At 42.4% G+C, this 22,949-nt stretch overlaps 2 protein-coding genes across 6 annotated transcripts in view; both read right to left on the bottom strand.

The window, feature by feature from the left end:
- Positions 1-10,175: 10,175 nt before the first annotated feature.
- timm21 (translocase of inner mitochondrial membrane 21) lies at positions 10,176-12,038 on the bottom strand. The gene is made up of 6 exons (XM_011607813.2): positions 11,493-12,038; positions 11,318-11,380; positions 11,140-11,237; positions 10,944-11,017; positions 10,728-10,833; positions 10,176-10,598 (listed from the first exon to the last, which is right to left on the bottom strand). The coding sequence occupies exons 1-6, from the start codon at positions 11,797-11,799 to the stop codon at positions 10,497-10,499; spliced, it is 750 nt and encodes a 249-aa protein (XP_011606115.1). The 5' UTR covers positions 11,800-12,038; the 3' UTR covers positions 10,176-10,496.
- Positions 12,039-12,361: 323 nt separating this feature from the next.
- Positions 12,362-22,949, bottom strand: part of neto1l (neuropilin (NRP) and tolloid (TLL)-like 1, like) — a 63,279-nt gene continuing 52,691 nt past the window's right edge. The window contains exons 9-13 of one of the 5 annotated variants that reach the window (XM_029843033.1): positions 22,167-22,280; positions 16,454-17,084; positions 15,696-15,770; positions 15,532-15,547; positions 12,362-13,118 (exon numbers count right to left, since the gene is read on the bottom strand). In XM_029843033.1, coding sequence (XP_029698893.1) covers positions 15,710-15,770; positions 16,454-17,084; positions 22,167-22,280 — 806 coding nt within the window. In that variant the 3' untranslated portion in view covers positions 12,362-13,118; positions 15,532-15,547; positions 15,696-15,709. Of the gene's footprint in view, positions 13,119-13,221; positions 14,829-15,531; positions 15,548-15,695; positions 15,771-16,453; positions 17,085-22,166; positions 22,281-22,949 lie in introns of those variants that run through there. The other 4 variants (XM_029843031.1, XM_029843029.1, XM_029843032.1 and 1 more) reach the window with 4 other exon arrangements.

Raw genomic sequence — 22,949 nt, 5'->3', positions numbered from 1 at the left:
CTGTTTCTGTTTTAGAACCACACAAGCTCATTTTTATATCAGAGTCCAACTTTTAATTTCATTCTGTGCAGTGTGTCATTGTCAGGTAATTACCTCTTATCTGCGGCACCATGACTTTCCGACCTTGTGGGACTAACCACAAATGGAAGAGAGGGACAGTGGTGGAGATGAGATGGGGAAAGGGGGCGGGGGTGCTGCAGCAAGGCCCTCATTTAACTTTTCAGATGTGCAAAACAATCAAATCTTTTCTTGTAATTTGCATGAAACTTTTTTCCCCCGAAATCCTTTTTTTTTTTTTTTTTCAAATGTAACAATAGCTGCAGTTCCACTCTGAACACTGCTTGAGCTGGAACTTTGCCTCCTCTGTCAGAGTTGGCTGTTCATTTTAAAAATACCCCATTACTGCCTGTACAAAAGTAGGATCTCCCAAAACAAACACACACATACACACACACGTATTTATATCTTTGTAGGGTCTTTGAAAAGATAATACATTACCATGTTCCCCAACCCTAACCATCCTAAATACCCTGCTACCCTAACCATCCTAAATACCTCGCTACCCTACCCATCCTAAATAACCCCCTACCCTAACCTAAATCCAATTCTAACCTCAATCAACATTCAAACTCAAACAGTCCTTTGAAATTGTGGACACCAGTCATAATGTCCACACTTTGCTAGTATAATGTGTAGTTTGGTACTCAATCAAAATAGGTGTCAAACTCTGGCCCATGGGCCCGCAATGTAATTATATTTGGCCCGTGAAGCCATACCAATTGACTATTAGAGCTGGCCTGCTGGTATTATCGCTTAAAGTGCATGTGCTAATACTACAAATACATCCCCTACAAATGGAATTCTCTGCTGGTGTTTTGGTGTGAAAATCCACACTCCACATCAGTTGGTGGTGGTAATGCACCAATTTGTGGCTTGCCAACCACCAAGAAAGAGGAAGTAGTCATAGCGACCTTATATGCTAATGCTAATTCTGGCACCGCACTACCTCTCTGAAAAATGGTAAAAAGAAAGGCAGAAAATAGGACCTTTCTAAACAGGTAGGAGGCAGAATATCTGTTTAGATATGTAAAAGACGGACCTGTCTGTCTTGTATGTGGAGCCAATGTTCATTACAAGGAGAACAACAACAGATGACACAATAAAACGCAACACTAAGACAAGCACAAACACCTGGAAATGACTCAAAGGTGCCAGAAAGTAGAAGAGATGAAAAGGCATTAGATTTACATTACATCAACTTACAATAGCAAAAGATTGCTGTTGAAATTTAAAAGAGAAACAATGAATGCCAGTGATGTGTTTTTTTAATTTAAATTTTGATTTTTCATGTGTGCAATAATAAATTATATATTGTATTGTGTTAAGCTTTGTTTGTTCCATTTTCAGTTGTTGATTAAAACTGGTTTGGGTCCATATCAAAAGGTTCCGTGTTGTAGCTGGAGGACGTTTTTTTTCAATAAATATCAATGTTGGCCCGTGACTTTGTTCCAGTTTTGAATTTTGGCCCACTGGGTATTTGAGTTTGACACCGCTGCTCTACAAGAACACACGCACACACGCACACACACACACATGCACACACACACACACACGCACACACACACACACACACACACACACACACACACAGGAACACTCACCAGTGCTGTATAACACAATATTCTACGCAGATGTCCAGGTCTAACCACACAACAACAGCAGCTTAAGTCTTTTCATCTCGGGTCTCAGACTATTTCTCAGGCATCGGAGTATCGAACTGACACATGTTCTACTAATTAGTGTGAAAGAACAGAGCGGATCTGACAGCAGGACCACAGAACAAAACAGACACACACACACACATGCGCACACGAACACACTGCTGTGGACGCACAAATTTAACCCGACCTACATTCCTGCTCATAGCGGGAAACTGATTGATACGTTTGCAGAGTTGGTGAGTTCGGCCCCGCAAGATAGTCGGAACACACAACACGAGTGACATCAAGGTTGAGCCCCTCTCTTCCCCACACCACCACCACCTCCCTTCCAGGTATTCTGCTGGAAGCACTGGTACTGCAAATGTTGGCACAAGCCAATTTGTTACCCCCCCCCCCCCCACACACACACACACACACTCAGAGTATGGCTCCTCGGCACAGGATTTTGAATGGCTCGGCCATGTGTCATCTTCAGTAGAGCCACGTGTCCAGCATGTATGTGTCTCTCTGGAGGGGCTCCAGTTAACCAGCGTGAGCGCATGGCTCAAATATCGGGATTCAATTAAAATGTAAAGTTTGGTTGAGCCAATAAACGACAACAACAGCTCCCTCAGTTCCTCTGTTGCCAGACTGGAGGCGACATTCCGGCAACTTGCGGCCTGCTGGGCAAAAAGTTGAGATCGGAGGTCGGTTCCCAGGTTCCAGACTAGTCTGATCTCCGCTGGGCAACACAGGTCATCAATAGGTCTCTGGTACTGACTGACTCCATCTTTCACCTCTTCCTAATGAATTTTACGCACTTCCCCAACTTTGAAATATCACTCAGCATCCACATCCCACCAAAACCTGCCGGAGGGCAGATCCGACACTGATAAGAGGCGCAGAGCCGCCGCCGCTCTTTCCCAGTTTACGCACACGCCGGCTTTTGACAGAGCTGAGATATATGTGCATGTTGCATCACAGACCAGGAACGTTTCTCATTTCCATCACTCAGACGGTGGATATAAGTCACAAACGCACCTTTTACCATCCGGAGACATTTTCTGGGATTAAAAATGCAAATCACGGGACAACACATGGCGCCACTCGAACAGGCCGCAACAAGCAGGGAAATCATTCGAGAGTCCGTCCTTGGGTAAATTAATAATGATCACGTCCAGTAGGTTGTCATGAATTCTTCAAAGGAAGCAGATTGATACGTTGGCTGCATCCTGCAAAACTAGCTTCGTGCTTTCTTGCCGGCTTCCAGATGCCCTGGCTCATTCCACCAGAGGGAGCAGCAGTAGCTCCAGCGGCTGATGATGTCGCTCCACTCGAGATTTCATCCCTGGTGATAGTCCCAAGAGAAAGGACAGGACAGGAAGAACTAATATTTGACAAGCAGGAGAATTGAAGGACACCACTTCCTTTTCCTTTGGGTTTGTTTTTACATTATTAATTCTGCTACACTGATGCAAAACCTTCTGTAGTTCATGGCTGGAACTGGAGAAAGAGTACTGGTGTACTTTTGTAGTTCTGATTAATTTCATAATAGCAGTAGAGATACTGCTAAAGCCTGGCTACATGGAAAAGGTCAAAGGTTCAATTGGTGTGTAAAGGTTGTTGGTATTATTATTATTATGATCCAAATATGTCACGTTCACATGCATCAACAGCTCAAAGTGGATATTTGACCGCAAAAACAAAGGAAAACTGTAGATTAAAAGAAGACATTAGATCTGAAGATGATGGCAGTCAGAGTGAAAGAAGAAATCTGTCAGCAGGACCAGCACAACTCATTAGCATTCCTTATGCACACTTGTCATTTTAATATGATTTTATAACAGGATAAAGATTGTAACAGTGGAAAATAAAGTCAAGTCAGCCATGAGTGTCATTATCTAGAATGAGCCTGAGCTTGAGACCACCCTCATAGCCTGTAGAATGCTGGGAGACATGTGTGGAAGGGCCCAAAGGTGAAGGGGACAGCAGGGAGTTCTTCCTTCTTGAGGAGAGTCTTGGACCAGTTACTAACACTCTTATAATTATAATTGTCTCTTATAATTATTCAGGATCTAGCCTCTTTCCTGAGTGTGAGTCTTCCCCTCAAAAGCATCAATTACTCAGGAACTAGTAGCCTAACTCAGGATTTTAAAGGTGTGTACAATAGTATTATTATGGATTTAACTATTTAGATTAAGTGTTTGTTGGGGAGAATGTGTTTAAAATGCAAAAAACATTTACAGTCCTAAAAGATAAATTATGTGCATATGCATGAGAATACAGCAATCCCATGGTTCGGGTTTTTTTTTTTGTGGCTTGCATCTGCAAAAAAAGACCAGCCTATAATTATGCCACGATGTGAATTGCTAGAGCTCAGCTTATTTGTATGCATCTTACTGATGCTACATTTCACAGGCCTGGCTATGAAAAATGATTGTCCTTGAGTGTCTGCTCTCTGCTATTAGTGCCTCTAGAGGGCTGCTCGTCTGTACCACCGAGATTATTTGTATATTGATTTCACTTTATTTACATCAGGACAAATCTCATTGTCTGTCGACGATCTATGTAATAAGCATTTAAGTAATGACAGAGCGGAGGCAGTTCATTATCGCTACAATGCTGCCCTCTGGTGGCGACATGTCGTTACATCGCTCATAGTAGAATTCTACGTTGATTGTAATCATTTTTGGTCACTAGATCTCAAGTCTAACACAAACCGTCTTCTTAACTCCACACTAAGATACATTATTACAGTACCAGCTGAGCAAGAGTAATATTCGCTTTCAGGCGTTGTTGCTATTTTTGTTAGCACGCTCTGATGCGTACATTGTAACTTTTCCCCACACAATCTATCTTTTTTTTTTTTTTTTTTTTACGTTTCACTCCAATATTACTTTAGAAAAACATGACGGTTTACTTAAAGCAACTGAGTCTGTTAGTGTATTGTGCGCTTGAGCAGGATATCTCGCTATGAAACCCTAATACAGAAGCTGCTGCAAATCAGGTGCATGTAGACATTTTTTTTTGCCAAGATGGTTATAAAGTTGAATCCATTTGTTTTCACTCCTCAGCTCACGAACTGGTGCAGATCTGACAGCAGTGACGTCACGGCTGCCAGACTGCGGTGATGCCTTCAGGGGGCGTCAAACCAAACCGTCGCCGTTTCATACATTAGTCGGCCATTTATAACTTCGCTGCAGTGTCAAGAACGCCTCCGAGTTCACGACACTGCTGCTAAAATGGAAGTGACAGCGGAAAACTGTCAGACACGACAGGAGCAGAAAGCTGTGACGACCTTTGTGACAGCTGAAAGTTACTGAGGCTGAACACAATGCCAAAGAATGCGCCATCTTCAGTCGTCAAAGGGACTTTTCTTGGTCTCCATCTGCTGGAACCTTTTGTCTCTCATCTTAGGAAGCTCCCACGAAGCAGAGACAATTCCCAATAGGAGAGCTGATAATTAACAATACTGGCTCATTTTATCACCTCCTGCTTTCTCCAGCAGACCTAATGGGCTTCAAATTAATGTGCCGCATAAAATCAGAAAATCTGTAGGCATGGCAATAACACCAGAACTTCCAAATGAAAGCATTTATTATGAAACCATCCTTAACAGACCACCCAGAAAGGCATGAATGAGCGATAACATGAGGAAAGCTGAAATGTCATGTGGTTTCTACAACTTCCTGCTCACACCAATGAGTTACTGGATCACTGGTGCCAGTTTACATTTCACTGTCAAACTCCATACCATAATGCTTTGAGGCTAAATGGATTGCAGGGAAAGGAGGGATGGTGGGAAGGATGGTTTCCAGAAGGGCTAATCTTTGACCCTGCCCCCTGCTGAGAGGCGGCTTCTGTGGTCCCAACTGAGGCACGCAGGCTCGCCCAAGTCGTCTGGCGAGCTTAAACAAAGAAACGTGGAGTAAAAAAAGACTAAACATTAACAAGCACGCACGCACACACACACACACACACACACACACACACACACACACACACACACACACACACACACACACACACACACACACACACACACACACACACACACACCACACACAAAGACATCCTCTCAGGTGATGAGAGTCAGGCTGGCGAGAATCTCTTGAGGTCGAATGTCAGAAGGCAGTGCATGGGGAAAAGGCAAACAGGTGTCAGGGCAGCTTAGGTCGGTCGGGACTCGTCGCAGGGGGCAGCGGGCGTGTAAGGAGGAGGGGCTTCCACAGCACCGACCGAGTCTCCCTCCTGAGAGATGAGAGGAGCGTGCGGGGCAGGACGCGGAGCGGCAGCCTCCTGTCCCCGAGCGCACTCGCTGTAGGGAGGAGGCTTCAGATCCTCCTCTGGAAGACAGAATCAAGGGCAAAGACGTCACTCTGTCCTACCGAGGTCTTAAAATGATCGTTTAAAACAACGAACGGTCAAAAACGCATTTCCTCAACAGACAAAAGCAGACTTGTCTGTTACAACAGCGGAAAGCAGGTGTGGGGGTGAACAAGTCCTGGAATGTTCCCAGCTCCACCCACTTACCACATCTGTTTCAGACTAAATGACAGGGCTGCAGCTCGCTGTGGTGGCAGCAGCTGGCCGCTTCACCTCTCAGACAGGCAGAAAGCTGCAGTTATGTGAAGGTGAAGTCACATTGGCTGTGATGACAGCAACACAACTGGTTTCACCTTCTGTAAAATGAACATGGTCAGTTCAAATGGTTACCTCCTGAGACGGCCTCATACGGCGGCGGTGGCATGTCCAGGTGGGAGAAAGATGACGCTGGTGGCAGGGTGGGGGCAGGCTCTTCTACAGACAGGTCATCCTGGACGCCGTACCAGTTAGGCCAGACTGACGTTTGCTTCAGAGGGTAGAGAAACAAATCATTTAACACAATCGCACACGCAACCTTCTGTCCCACTAAAACCAGTCCGTTAACCTTCTGTCCCACTATAACCAGTTCCTTTAGCTTCCTAAATCAACTAAATAATTACATTATGCACTGGATCATATATTTTATTCGCTGAATACACAGCTATGTTAGCGAAACTAGCATGACCATAATGTTCTCTGCCATAGTTTATTAGCATTAGCATACTGAGTGCATTTTACTTCTTTCACAATCACAAATGTTGCTGCTGGTGATGGGATGTTTGGGAGTTGCTTCTTAGACTGGTGCATATTTGCTGGAGTGAGACAGCACCAGTCTGTCTAGGCTGCTTTTCTCTTAAGTCCACTCAGGACATCAGCAGTGGCTCCAGTGGTTTAACAGGGACCACACTGCTACCACACATTCCATTAAAATCTAAACATTATACAGCAGCGACGGCAGGAGGAGGGAATAAAAACAACCAAGCAAGCGGGATAGATGACATGGACAGCTAGGGGGAAAAAAAGCCCAATGTCAGAGTGCATCTACTTCCCATTTGGTGATGCTAAAATATCTGCAGCTCCGATGGCAGCATAAACATCGAGGCTAGTTCAGCATTTAAGAAAAGAAGGTGAGATAGGAGCTTGATATGAGAAGAGTTGGCACTTTTCCAGAGACAAAGGCTAATTTAATAAATGGTGATTCGCATGTAAAAAAGATCTAAAATTAGGACAAACAGAGAGAAAACCAGGACTAACCAGCCGTGCACCTCAGCAGAAAGCAAGAGGTTTGTTTGATTTTCACAGAAAATCTCTGGTTCTGGAAATTTTACAATAGCAAAACCTTGACGGTCTGGAAAGCACAAGTGTTTAAGCACAAGGTTTAACCCCCCCGGTGACCCCGTATGACCCGCCACGCCACCCCACGTGAGCCCTCCTACAGCCTGCCATGACTGCCAGGTCTCAAAACATCTGCCACTTCTGTGTCACATCTATTTTTATGCACATAGAGCTGCTGGAATGCACTGACGAAGAAGAACTGAAACCACTGCTCAGTTTCATCAGCCCCGAAGTGTCCAGGTGGTTCCAAAGTTCTTCTATTTCAGATTGATGGAGACCACTGTGGTCTATGGCTCCACAGGATCCTGTTTATGAGTAGCTCTTTGGTTTTAACTCTCATATATCTGCTGTGGGACCTCCGATAGACAAGGGTCAGTCCAAATCACCTGAATGTACCACAGGACGACTCTGGTCAGGCAAACATATCAAAGACGTTTAAGACAAAGAGAAATCACAACTTCCTTTTAAACAGTGAAAACTGGTTGTCGGATAGAGAATCTAGAAAAGTTGAGCAACTCTTTCTGGCAAGAAAGTCTGAGTTCTTAAAAAGGTTTTAGTGCTTCAAAATCAGTTTAATGACATTTCTGATCCAGGAGAAATGTTAAATGAAACAGCAAGAAAGGCCAAAGAAAGGGAGTTAAGAAATCTGCAGTTATGAATGAGAACTAATCATCATTACTAGGGGAATTAGTCTTCATATTAAGGACAGGAGATGGGATGACTGCGCTGTTACACACCGTTCATCCTCTGAAGGCAGTACACTAGCCGGCTGGCTTTAAGGCGCAAAACAGACACTTTAGTGGCCGAAAATCAACTGAAGAGCACAAAAGATGCTCTTTCTGGTGATCAGTGCCGCTGGTTCTCTTCTCAAAGCACCCAGAACCAAAAACAGAGAGTGAGTGGGATCTCACGCAGGCTCCCAGCAGTAGACTTACGCTCTGTCTCTCACACATCTGATGAAGGTAGGCCCTCCCACCAACAATCACTATTTGAGCATTGCGTGGATTGCTCAGGTATGCCGCCAGCTGCCTCTGTCGGGACCGGTACCAGCACACGTAGAAGAAGATCTTGATGATGATAAATATTATAACCACTCTGAAAGGGAGAAACAATAGGGGGAGATTAGTCCGACATGATGGCTAAAACACCACCGCATGAGTGTGAGTGTATAAGGGCAGAAGATCTACTCACATGTACCAGTACAGCTCCATTATTGTCAGATCACTGACTGGATGTTCTCATAGTTGAGGCACAAAATACTGGTCTCTGGCAAATGTCGCAACTGAAATCAGATAAGAATAATTGCTCCTCCAAAGAAGCACCTTAAGGCCACACCACTGAATTAAATCAACTTCCACACCATCAGTGACTTACGTTCCTGATGGCTCAGAGAAGCGAACAATTTCCTTAAGTTAGGTGGTAAAGGAATAACTTAAAACAGATGTTGGTTTGAGCAAAAACGCTGCTGTTCGCTGAAGGCTGTGCAACAGTACTTATTACATATTTAACCACAATTAAGAGAACTTACGTTTTCGCGACGGCTCGGCCTTTTGATTTAGCTGGACAGATTAGCCATATCTCGTTTCCTGCAAGGGTCTGATACGATTTGAGTTCCAGGAACCAGCTGAGGCTAATGCTAAACTAGCTAGGTGTTAGACGGGCCAAAACGAGAACTTACACTATTTAACCTCAGCGCTCACCAAAGAGCCAGGGAAATAGGTCGTATTTGGAGTTTTAGACTAGATTCACCCTGTCTACGAGACTATCTAAAGATTAATGTAGCAAATAAAGGCGATGTGCTGGTTGTGTCAACATCGGTAGAACTAGCTAGGTTGACTTCCTCGCTAAGCTCGCGGACTTGCCTCTGCTTTGCCAGTGGGCGGGGTTCCACGGAGAGTTGCGTTTACATGTTTTCCGAGAACTCCCAAATTCTGATTAAACTCAGTGGATCCCGAGGTTTGTGGATCGAACACCGGTATTAGGTCCAAAAGAGACCATCAACCGCGAAGATACATTTTTTGCTGCTTTGATTAAAAAAGCGAGACCCACTTGAGTCCGTTTTTAGTTTATTTTCTTTATGATTGATAATTATCGGCCACTAAAATACTTAATTCCGATTGTCAGTGATGATAGCATATAGTGAATTAAATAGGTTTTTAGTATATTAGGACAAATTTCAGGGGGGAAAAATAGGATTTTTAAAAATTCCCTTACATGAAATTGATTTAATTTTTGATGGAATGGAATCAATGGAAACCTCGTTACAGACAGATAAATATTGACCGTGGTATGTCACTGACCAAAATCTCCATTGCTCCCTGGGCGAAGAAAAATGCATTGCAAAGTGCAAAGCTGCCCACGGATCCCGGATTCTCTGTTCACTACTGGTCTGTATAAAGGTTAGGTCAAATGCTGAGGTTAAATTCACCGACACTATTTGTGTGTGGATATAAAATAAAATAAATAAAATAACTAATTCTAAAACGTATGTTAGGTCGTCTTACGGAACAAATACATCTGGTTCAACATTTCGTTGCAATAAAAATATTGACCACGAGATGACAGCAGAGAATTGCTGTCATTTCGTTGCAATAAAAATATTGACCACGAGATGACAGCAGAGAATTGCTGTCATCTCGTGGTCAATATTTTTATTGCAACGAAATGTTGAACCAGATGTATTTGTTCAATTTTAAAGCATAAACAAGGAAAAATACACATAGTTTATCTATCTATATCTACTAAATTTTTTCATTTAAACTCCACACATTCACTTTAAGGATCAGAACATTTATGTTTGGTAAAAGTAAATTACACTGACTACAAACTTTGATAGTTTAATTTATGGTTTAAACCCAAATTTCAGAAAAAGTGAAAGTGAAAATGATATTTTTTGTTACACTGATATGCACACAAAAAAAGAAATTCTATTCACGCTGAAGAGTTTTCAAAGATCATTTCAAACATTCCTGAAGCTGAATCTACAGTATATTTTCAACAAGAATCTGGTTGGCAAAACATGTCAGGATATTATCATTGAAGCTTTGGATTTAATCACAGCCATTTGTTCTACAAAAATAACACACGGGGCCCCAATTATCTCTCATGTCGATTGTCTTCCACAATGATGGTCCGCCTTGGGTAGGTGTCGATGTCCACAATGATAAAATTAAATTCATACTGTCCCGTTTCAGGATTCTAAAAAGAACCAAAGTGAAGTTAAAGCTGTATACCATAATAATTTAGTGTGTGTAGAGATTTGGCCTTGTGGCTCAACAATGTGTGTAAAACATTCAAATATTGCTTCAAGAATATGAAGAACACAACCTCCTTTGAGTCCACATGCACGGTTCCTTTGAGGCCTGGCTCAGAGCCTTCAATATAAAACTCCAGCTGCATATGCTTCAGTCCATGCTTCATGTACTCCATATGCCTAAAGTTAAAATATACACACAACACATACACCAACCATTAAAGCGCTTTATCAAAAACAATAATAACCCGACTCTGAACTGGGAGATGAAGAGAAGTTAAAATTCCCACCTCACATGCTGCCTTCTTCCTCTACGGGTGGTCGTCCCGTAACACTTGATTGGCTCCCCAAATGCACCAATCACCTGGATTTTCAATCAAATGACTCTTATTTTACTTTTGACAGAAACTGCTCAAAATAACTATCATCACAATTAACATGCAGTAATTGCCTCTATTTCTTACTGTTAGGGAGATGTGACCTCACCTCTGGGTCTAACTGGACTTTTTTAAAGGCCTTGCCATAAATTTTATTCGGACTTGAGGAAGAAAACAACTCCTGAAACACGACATAGAGCAAACCTCCTAAAACACAAACAGCCCGTTAACAAAGAGCATTTATTTTAGTTTGGACTTTAGTGATTGAGCACACTACTTGTCCTCACCTGTCACTCCAAGCCCAATGAGAACTACAATCAAGTAGGTGAAGTCTCTGCCAGCATCTTTAACTGAAAGACAAGCGTAGACTTCGTTAAAATCTAATAAGGCGAGTCTATAATGCAAACTGGGTTCTCACTAATTATTTGATTTTATTGTGACTCACTGGGCTCTGCGTCTTACCTTTCTGTGCAGTTGAAGTCTTTAGAGTCCCACTTTGATACCTTGAAACTGACTTATCTTTGTTTTCAGGGCTGCTTTTGTTTCTGGCAGTTAAGTAGAGAGAAAAACTGTGACAAGCAGGCATTTTTACAGTGGGACTGGACACAGGACTACAAGGGGAAACAACATCCATGTATCTGCAGAAGGTAAACTTTGACACTGTGGACACGTTCCTCGTGTGTAGATAGAAACATTTCTGCCTGGAGTACTGTCCGTAGAGCTGCTGTAGATTCCTCTGCAGGGTTTTTATCAGTTGCGTGTAAGCCATGTTTATAATATCTGTCCGTTGCCCAAAACTCTAAAATGCTATCTTTAACACGACCCCCTGCTAGCATTAGCTAACTAAACCTCTCTCGAATTGCCTTCTGCAAATTTCTGTGTGATTTATCACACAAGCTAAATAGAACAGCCCGCACCTAAACTATCAACGAGACCATAATGCGTAGTAAAAACATGTCTTTGTCTTTCTAAACGTCAGAGAGGTTATGACCATGGTTCAGACGCGCAAGTCTGACGTCACACACTACCCATAGGGATCATGGGAAATTGAGTTTTTATTGAGCTCTGTTACAGAAGCTAAGCTACCTACCTGTGCTTTTCATGTCTTCACTTGAAGTTTAGGAGGTTTTACACTTTTCGGGTTACTAAGTGTTTAAAATAAAATTTTTAAATAAATATTTCGAACAATAAATGTTTAAAAGTATAATTTTATGGTTATAGTTTTAAGGTTTTCATTGAAATACGAAAATGGAATATAGTATGTAGATGCTTGGCTGTTGGATTAGTTTGTTTGTGGTGTGAATACAGAATGTACTACAAAATTGATCCCAGGAGTAATATTTTATTTGTGCTGAAATCATTAATTTCCATCTGAAGACACACATACTGTAGGTTAAAATAAAACAAGAAATTAACTTTATAAAAAGTAAAAACAAAAAAAACAAAAAACGAAGACAATACAATGCTGTCAGTCAACAATGCTGTCCGTAGTTTATTGAAAACAGCTGTCCAGGATCTTCTTAGTGTTTATTAATTATGCAAGTTCAATGAATAAGATGATAATTTAAAAGTATGACTTCAAAAAAGATAATCATTTTCGGACATCAGTGGGTGTAGAATTAAAGGTAAGTTGACAAAACCAGGTATGTGTTCAACAACACATTATATTAAAATGTTTGCAACATTTTAACCTCATGTGATAGTCTATAGACCAAAAACATATTTAATTCTGACGACGTTTGTTATATGAAAAAGATTAAATGTAACCTGAATCCTGTCCTAATTTCTTCATGAAGGACTTTCCATTAAAGGTCCTCTAAAAAAAAAAACATAGAGGGGGGAAAACAAAAGTTCCCAGTAGTCCATGGCTCGTGAATCCTAGCCAGCTATGGAGCTCAGATAGAGAAAATGCACCTGTGGTCCTAAGCAAAGACAACCACTTTGATGCATACATCACAACCCCCCTTTTCTAATATACTATTCTCTACTTTTCTCTACAGTGAGTCAAGGGACAGTTCATTCAAGATGAAAGTAGAGAAGCTTTAGTGCCAAATGCTGTCAGAAGAATATTGCATCTGTTTGATGTATCTGCAGAGACATGAGCACACCATTACTTTACATCCGTCCCCACCTTCTCCTTGGCTGCCGTCCTGGTTCACACCGAGTTTGCCACAAAGACCCATGTGAGGTGAGGAGAGTTTGTCTCCTCAAACCAGAGGAGGTGAAGAGGACACAAAGATGTTTGGAGAACATTTTTACACATCACAGAGACGTTTGAAGACAGCAGACAGACATCAGCTCAATAGAAAACAGACATTTTATTTGCCGTCTGCAGAAATACTGGCCAGAATATTCAATCATGTATGTATGGAGAAAAATGAGACAGACATGGATGCAGATGATACATACAGTACATGACAATAAATACAGATGGTACGTATCAAATACTTGCACCATTAAAGAAAATATGTACACAGACAATTAAGAGGCCTCATACAAACAATGTGTGAAGTGTTTCATTGTGCTCACCATCGGATATGCCCCTTCAGAGAGCAACACGTTAACTTATCTGGACACACACCTAAATACCTCAATTAGACACCTGGTTATGCAACTCACTTCCCACTGTGTGGAAAACAAAGTTTTTGGGCTCACTTCTGTCATTCCTCCAGAGAGAACATCTGAACGCTAAGACACGGACAGTTGGATGAAACACTTTAAAGGGAACCAGGAAAGGCAATAAAAGAAAAGATGTAACCTTTTCTTTTCACAAAGCATTAGTAAAATCAGCCCTGATAATCAGAATAACTCTAAAAAATCAGTTTCATTATGCCCTATATTAAAAAAGTTCCTTTTAATACAAAGGGATTCAGCTCCTAGAAGACAAAAGACAAACAGATTCAGCCAAGGCCTGCCAGAAATCTTGTGTCAAAGTCAGAAGGAAACAAAAAACTGCCTTTCGAATATTCCTCAAAGAGTTGAAACGTGTCTGCAGAGTTCCTCCCCCCGTGATTGAACTGATTTAGCTAAGTAACAACATGCATTGCAGTTAATTTGAACTACTTCAGGTTAACGACTCGGTACGGCCTCTTAGTAAATGGAGCCTTTTAAATTTAATGTTAGTTTGCAACAGTTTTAAATGGTTGTTAAACACATGCAAAAAATGGTACAATTGAGCAATAAATCCTGTTCCAAATCAAACTGTCCCTGGAGATTCCAAGATTAATTTTTATTCATAATTATTTCCAATTTTCACTGAAAAAGAACTTGCAAGCACTGACCAAGTTTTCCAAAATCATGTATGTGTTAAAGTAATGCATGCTTGGAACTGAAGATACATTATTTTACCAATGAATACCATGACAATAGCTGATATCTCAAATTTAAAGCCATAATAATAATTTGAATAATTAGCAGTATGTTCATTCATTTCATTTCAGCGAGACACATTAAAAGAACTGGACTGATGCATAAGCCGGTTTTCAAAACTTTCCAGGCATCGCAGCACAGGTATTCTCGACTGTTGTCCCCCGTGTGTTTCAGAGTGTGCAAATGCAGCACACCAAACAACAGCCTGGTGTCCATCATCATCATCATCATCATCATCATCATCATCATCATCATCATCATCATCATCATCATCATCATCATCATCATCATCATCATCATCAGCAGCAGCAGCAGCAGCAGCAGCAGCAGCAGCAGCATCATCATGCTGTTGTAAATCTTCGCTCCCCTTTGTCATATTTCAGCAATGCCCGTTTGTACAGATCCAGGATCGCACTATTCTCAAGAAGTCTACGTGATGGAGACAATACAACACAACACAGAGCATGAGCAGATACAAACACATGTCGGCACAGTTCACACACATCATGTGACACCTAAAGATTGATTTAAAACCAAACCAAACCAAACCCCCAAAAAAGACAGATCATCTGCACATTACCCATTCATATATGTGAAGTCATGGAGCCTAAGTGTTTCACAGTCACTCAAACAGAAACATTTAAGGGCTACAAATCACAACAAACATGCAAAACAACTGAGGTCTTGTTGGGTCAGCGCAGTCGATCTTTTGGGAATCATGAAGAGTGTCTTAAAATCAGGTTAGTAAAATTCCTCGGCTGCACGTTTGAGTTTTCATCTAGAACAAAAGTCTAACTCACTTCTTTTTAACCAAATGGGGGTATATACAAAGGTTGGATGAGGCTTTACTCACGTTGGAGTCGCGGTGACGGTACTGCCAATCTGCATCTACACACTATTCCGACTGACATCTATGTTGATGGTGTGACTTAACTGGGACAACAAAATAATGATCCTGACATTTGAGGCTTGTTCAGGTGAGTTGACTGGACAAATGAAGCCTAAACTCATCCGGCGTAAGTCCAGCCTCAGGACATCTTTAACAACACGTTAAACTGAAAGATGATTGGGAAAAACAAACATGCTAATGGTGAGCAACCGACCGATTCGCAACTACTTCAAATAAACTCACCAGGAGAGCAAGATGACTGCGAGCAACAATTCAAAATATGGAAAAGAAACCAGGCAAATCAAACAGAAGAAAATGGAATTTAAAAAAAGACAAAAATGCTTCCATACTGACTGGGGCGAAGGCATGACACAGAAAGATTTTGAATGTTGGATAAAGGTGCTTACCTTGAGATTGTCTCTTAGACCCTAGTTGTGTTGTACTCTGATTCATGTTTGCTCAAAGAGCCAATGAGGCAGAACCTGAAAGGTCACGGCTCTTTTGTTTAATAATCACACTCTTTTTGCATAAAAAATTTAGAATATGCAAAAACGAGAGCAACTGCACAGCAACAAACGTCATTAGTGCTTCCCTTTTCTCCAGGAACCTCACATGCAAACATAAAAATAAAATTACATAAATAAACATGAACATTGGCAGAAAGTACATGCAGGAACAGGTGATAGAGCTTTTTCCTCTCAGTGGAGCTGATTGTGTTTTACTCCAAATATTTCATATTTAGCATTCACGCCCATGAAGTTAATCAACTCTCTGGCTCAAATGTGAGCCCTTGCGTTAACAGCAATAATTCTGGGGATTAAAGAATGGTCACCTTCTAAAATGAGATCTGTGTTTGCTTTAAGAGCCTGAGATTCATCAGAGTTTACAGATGTATGGTATAAATCATCAGTTTGGGAACTTTTTAAAGATGAGCATGCAGGTTGAAACCTTAATTTAGCCATTTTTGGACATTATGAATGAGGATTTAATGGTGAAAAGGGGAAGAAAGAACAAAAATCAATGCAGAAAGAAGCGTATTAAGGTTTAAAATAATACTAAGAGAAAGAAATATCCTAAAGAAAATAAAAATAAAAGTACAGACATTTCATGCAACACCATAACTGAAAAATTGTTCTTTCCTCATCAGAAATCAATGGATACTGACCGCTGTACTGCCTTTTCATGGCGTGAAAGGCGATGGCTGGTGGTGGGAACTTCTTCCAGGTCATCATCCAGGTCACAGCCCCCGTTGTCTGCCGCCTCCTGTGAGTAGCTGTGCTTCATCACCATGATACTCCGGCGGTTTCCACTAGTGGGCAGCAGAGGTCGCACTGCCATTGGCGGCTGCGGGATGTCCGTGAGTAAAGTTGCGGCCCCGGAGTCCCGAGAGCTCAAATTGCCGCGGCTACCTCGCCCACTCAGTGATAGCTGGGACAAGTGAGTGGAGCCGGGGTTGGGAGAGGAGCCACAGTGGTGGTCATGAATGCAGCGTGAGGAGGCACGGCGGAGGGCGTGGTAATTTTCGAAGTCTTCCGCCAGGTCGACCAAGTCTGCTGAAGTCGTGGCAGCGGCACTGGCGCTCCGTAAGGTGCAGAGCTCATAGTGAGGCGGCTCAAAGACCTCCTGGAACATGGTGGAGTCAAAATCCTCATGCCGCAGGATGTACTTTTTACGTGGCTGCTTGATTTGGACGATGATGGAGACGATGAGGAGGATGAGGACGATGCAGCAGGTGACACCAATGATGGTCCCGTTGGTGTTGTTCAGGTTGTCCAGGATGCTGGCTTTCCTGTTCTCTGTTCAGGAGTAAATGCACAGTGGAAGAAGGGGAAACAAACAGAGAAGATGACATTCCAGGCCTCTACAGAGAAAGAGAGATGCTCTCTACTAAGCCCTGACAACACCCGTAAATAATTTACAGTTGCTGTTTTCCCTCTACCACATCAGGAACAATGAGTTTGGATGCACCATAGTCGCTCTCGCCCTGTCTCTTTATAGAAGGAAAAAGCCTGCAGTCACTGTAATCTGAAGACTTGCAGACACTACGTGATGGGAAGGGGACTCTATTAGCAATTTTTGGATGTGCGGACATTTAAGGTTGAGGTTAGAATTGGGTTTGGTGTTGGGGTCAGGAGGTTAGTTGGGATGGTCGAGGCTCGGATAAGGAACTGGGGAATGCATTAAGCCCTCACAAAGGTAGGAGTGCAAGGGAGTGTGTGCGTTTTATGCTCCCAGTCCAGCCCAGAATTGGACTCTTCAGTCAGAAACCCTCCAGACAATTAAAATGTGGCAGTTTTTATAAACTCTTGCTGTAGAAAAAAATCTGGCCAGATTTGTCTCCCAGCAGCTAAAATTAGGGGTTATTATGACATCACAGAAAACCCACAAAGAGAAGTGGGGGTTAGCATCCATGACAGCTACAATCAGATTGGAGAGGCTAAAGGAATAAAAAATGCACTTCGGAACTAACGAGGACAAATGTGAGCAACCGAGGTGACCCTAAGCAGAGTGCAAGGAGAAGAAGACAGAGTTAAGGGATGATTAACGCTTTGTGGTGCTCAGGCTGCATGATGGAGGAGTGTCTGAGTCCGGGAGAGCCATAGATAATGTAGACTCTACATTGTGGAGTTTACTAACATACAGTTGGTGTGCAACTACGCAAAAACGATGTCGGACTCCGTAGCATTCTCTGGTCCCCTCCCCAATCTGGCCAGCAATGTTGTTTAGTCAGTGTTTAGTTTAATGTTTAGTCGTATGTCATTGCTTCGTCGCTGGTTGTCACGGTGGTGCCCTGAAAACCAGGTGGCCTTTGTAGACAATTGGAGCACTTTTTGGGGAAAACCTGGTCTGATCAGGAGAGACGGTGTCCATCCCACACGGGATGATGCCTCTCTCATTTCTAGTAACTTGGCTAATTTTATTACGCCCAAAGTGACCTGACAATCCAGGGTCCAGACCAGGATGCAGAGTTGTAGTCTTACACACCTCTCTGCTGCTTCCATAGAACCCTCATCCACCAACAATAACATATTTAACACTATAGAGGAAGTCTCTGTTCCACGGTTAAAAGTTCACCAAGGACAGAGCAGGGGAGCGGTCAATCACCATAATCTTATTAAAATTAATACCAAAGCACAAGTTGGAGAAACTAATATCACAATTAAGTGTGGACTTTTAAATATTAGATCTCTTTTGTGTAAATCCCTGTTAGTGCACGACCTGATAGCGGATCATCACATTGATTTATTTTGTCTTACTGAGACCTGGCTTCAGGAGGAGTATGTTATCTTAAACGAATCTACTCCTCCTACCCATCTTAATTATCACATTCCTCGTGTTACTGGTCGAGGAGGGGGAGTGGCAGCAATCTATCACTCCAAGTTATTAATTAATCCTAGACCAAAACATGACTCCAGTTCATTTGAAAGCCTGACTCTTGGCATCACCCATCTGAGCTGGAAGACAGAAAAGCCACTTTTGTTTGTAGTTGTATATTGCCCCCCTGCTGGGCCACATTCAGAGTTCCTTTCTGAGTTCTCTAATTTCTTATCTGACTTGGTCCTTAGAACGGACAAAGTCATTATCATTGGAGACTTTAATATCCATGTAGACGTTGTAAATGACAGCTTTAGAAATGGCTTCATTTCATTACTAGAGTCAGTTGGTGTCCTCCAGCAGATAAACCAACCAACTCATAGCTTCAACCACACCTTAGATCTAGTTCTGACTTATGGTGTTGAGGTAGAACATGTGTCAGTGTTCCCTCAGAACCCACTCCTGTCAGATCATTCTTTGATCACTTTTACATTTATGATTAAGGATTCTTATATCCTCAGAGCATAGTCTTACTATAGCAGATGTCTTTCAGATAATGCTGTAGCTAGGTTTAAGGAAGCAATCCCTGCGTTGATCCCAGGACCACTGTGTGTTTCCCCAGGAATCAATCATTATAATCTTAGCCCTGCTGAGGTTGACTCCATTGCTGAAGGTGCAGCAACCTCACTGAGAATCACGCTTGATTCGCTTCAGGAATCCAAGACCACCACGTGTCTTGTCCATGTATCCCTTCTTCCCTCAGTGGTGAAGACTTCATGAGCTTCTTCACTGATAAAGTTCAGAGAAAAAGCTAACCAGGCCATCCCAACAACTGGACCATCACCAGATGTGCTGGCTGTGGGAACATACAGGTTCTCCAACGAGCCCTTAAACTCCTTCAGCCCTATATATTTTTCTGAGGCGTCATCGCTAATTCAGAAATCCAAGACCACCACGTGTCTTTTAGATCCCATCCAACACACCTGTTGAAGGATGTTTTACCACCGATAGGCAGCTCTATCCTGGACCAGATCAATTGTTCTTTAGTGACAGGTTATGTACCCCGGTCCTACAAGGTGGCAGTGATTAAGCCGTTGCTTAAAAAACCATCACTGGATCTTGATGTCTTAGCAAATTACAGGCCGATAACCAACTTTCCTTTTATCTCTAAAATTCTTGAGAAGGTGGTGGTGACTCAGTTACTGGAGCACCTGCAGAGAAACAGCCTGTTTGAGATGTGTCAGTCAGGCTTTAGAGCTCACCACAGCACAGAAACAGCACTTCTTAAAGTTACTAATGATCTTCTCATAGCTTCAGATCATGGACTGGTTTCTATGCTGGTTTTGCTGGACAAAGTGCAGCTTATACAGTTGATCACAGCATCCTGTTACAGAGACTGGAACATGTGATTGGGATTAATGGGACAGCACTAGACTGGTTTAGATCATATTTATCTGATAGATACCAGTTTGCTCATGTCCATGGCGTTCCCTCCTCATACAGTAGGGTTAGCCATGGAGTTCCACAAGGTTCTGTACTTGGACCAATCCTTTTCACCTTGTACATGCTTCCCATAGGGAACATTATTCGGCAGCATAGGATAAATTTTCATTGTTATGCTGATGACACTAAGCTTTATTTATCCATGAAACCAGAGGAGACAGAGAAGTTAGTGAAGCTTCAGACCTGTTCTAAAGACATAAAGTCCTGGATGTCTTCACATTTCCTCCTCCTTAACTCAGGAAAAACTGAGGTCATGGTGCTTGGTCCTGAACCTCTTAGTGACAGATTAGATCACATGATCACTCTAGATGGTATCTCATTAACATCTAGTCTCTCTCTGAGGAATCTAGGAGTAACCTTTGACCAAATTCTCTCCTTCAACTCACACATTAAAACAGTCTCTAGAAGTGCCTTTTTTCATTTGAGGAACATCACAAAGATCAGGAAACTACTGACGCAGCATGATGCTGAAAAGTTAGTCCATGCATTTGTTACTTCCAGGCTGGACTATTGTAATTCTTTATTATCAGGGTGTCCAAACAACTCTTTAAGAAGCCTCTAGCTGATCCAAAATGCTGCAGCCGGAGTTCTGACAGGTATTGACAAAAGAGATCACATAACTCCTGTACTGGCGTCTCTTCATTGGTTAAATTTAGAATAATTTTTAAAACCCTTCTTTTGACCTACAAGGTCCTCAGAGGCCTAGCTCCATCCTACCTGGAGGAGCTAGTGACACCTTACCAGCCCAGTAGACCGCTCCGCTCTCAGAATGCTGGTCTACTTGTGGTTCCCAGAGTCTCTAGGAGTAGAATGGGGGGCCAAGCATTTAGCTACCAGGTCCCCCTGCTATGGAACCAGCTCCCTGTCCAGGTACGGGAGGCTGACTCCATCTCTACTTTTAAGATCAGACTTAAAACCTACCTCTTTGAAAAAGCTTCCAGTTACTATCATAGACAGACAAACTATCATACTTAAGGGGTCGTCTAATCATTAGGTTAACATCTTAGCTATGCTGTTATAGGCCAAGGGTGCCGGGGTCCAGAAACACGATCACCTGACAGGCCTGTCACCCCAGTGGGTCATGGTTTCCTCTCCTCTCGTCTCCTCCTCCGCATCATCAAGTAGACTAGTTATGCTGATTCTTGTGTAGTTTTTCTGCTTCTCCCCCCCTTCCTTCTGTATTCATTTACAGATATCGCCACCTTCGGAGCTGCGTGATGACCTCCGGCCCCGCTGACCCACTCGGCCGGCGGCTTGCATAAATAGTGTATTTTTGTCTGTGTTTCTGTGCTCTGTGCCTCTCCTCTCCATTCTATCATCTACCTGTCCTCCCCCCTCTCCTCTCTCTCTACCCAGCCGGCCATCAGCAGGAGGATCCCCCCACATGAGCCTGGTCCTGCTCAAGGTTTCTTCCTGTTAAAGGGGAGTTTTTCCTTGCCACTGTTGCTTGTTGGGGGTTCGGCCCTGGGATTCTGGAAAGCGCCTTGAAACAATTTTGATTGTAAAAGACACTATATAAATAAAGATTGATTTGACTTAATTGATTCAATTTGTCACTGTCATGGACCAAAGCTTCACATCCACTATTGTTCAGAATACCTGCAGAGGGTGGACATACTCCTGATTGAGATTGCTAGTTTTTTCTGTCTCTAAAATTGTGATTCCTTGGAAGCGTGCTACAGAAGTTAATGATGCTAATCCAGTTGGCATTTAGCTCTGAGACAGACGGGCATTGGGACCAGGTGCGTATGGAACAAAAATCAGATTTTCTTTAGATTATACATTTTTAAAAACCCTTGTGCACACAAATCTGAATAATCCAGACCTGCGCACAGTTATGTAGTAATATAGAAAAAAAGTCTCTATTGTAGCCCCCCCCAGTGGAGAGTTTCAGACAGCCCCTTCGAGAGGCCTGTCACCATGTCAATAACCTGATTTTGGCCAGTGTACACAGAGGGAAACATTCTTTTCTCATCACATATGCCTCATGGAGAGGAGATAACTATAATACAACCACAACTATGCATTCAAATCAGTTATTTGGCTGCAGGACATCTCACCTTTGCATTGGTTCTCGTCCCAGGGGTATACACAGTTCTGCACACCGTTACACACCAGAGTGTTGTTGATGCACATGTTGCTGTGACAGAAGAACGCGTCTGCGTCACACGGAGCTGGGAATGCACACAGCAAATTAAAATTTCTTCAATGCTTTCCATGACTATCACATTGATAAAATAATAATGATTTAAAATGTCACAAGAACGTGACAGACTGTGAGGAAACACATTTTGGACTCGTCAGACATGATGCTCCCAAAACCATCTGCTCTACATGAATTTTCATCCTCAACTTCAAACACATGCAGAGTTGTGGAGACTTGAATTTCCTTTGGCTCTGGTTTCCATTCACACATGCAATTAAGGACACCCATAAAAAGTACTTTTGGAATGGAGAGGAGCAAAATTATAATGGACAGAAAAAGACTATCAGTAATTGCAGATTTGATTCTACTGAAAAATCACTGAAGCTGGTGCTGAGACAAGGGCAACCTGAATTATAGACAATTTTCCACACTCGTGAACTCCTTAGGTTATTCTGTTGGACATTAAGTATCTTATTTTGAATAATGATTGAGAAAGCTGTGATACCCAAGGTGATATTTAAGTAAATTGACTACATTCTGTCACCACTCTTCTATGAACGCCAGCAGAGGGTGCTCACTCCTCTCTATTCCCCTTCAGTTCTCCTCCTAACCTCTTATTGCCACAGGGCCAAACTAGACGTTATGACGGGTGAGATGCACGCTAATCCCTGCTGAAATTAATTTCCTTGACTTTCCG

The sequence above is a fragment of the Takifugu rubripes genome, chromosome 10 (assembly GCF_901000725.2).
Source record: "Takifugu rubripes chromosome 10, fTakRub1.2, whole genome shotgun sequence".
Taxonomy (NCBI): Eukaryota; Metazoa; Chordata; class Actinopteri; order Tetraodontiformes; family Tetraodontidae; genus Takifugu; species Takifugu rubripes.
Note: the sequence above shows the minus strand (reverse complement) of the source record. Positions and strands in the feature narration are given on the sequence as shown.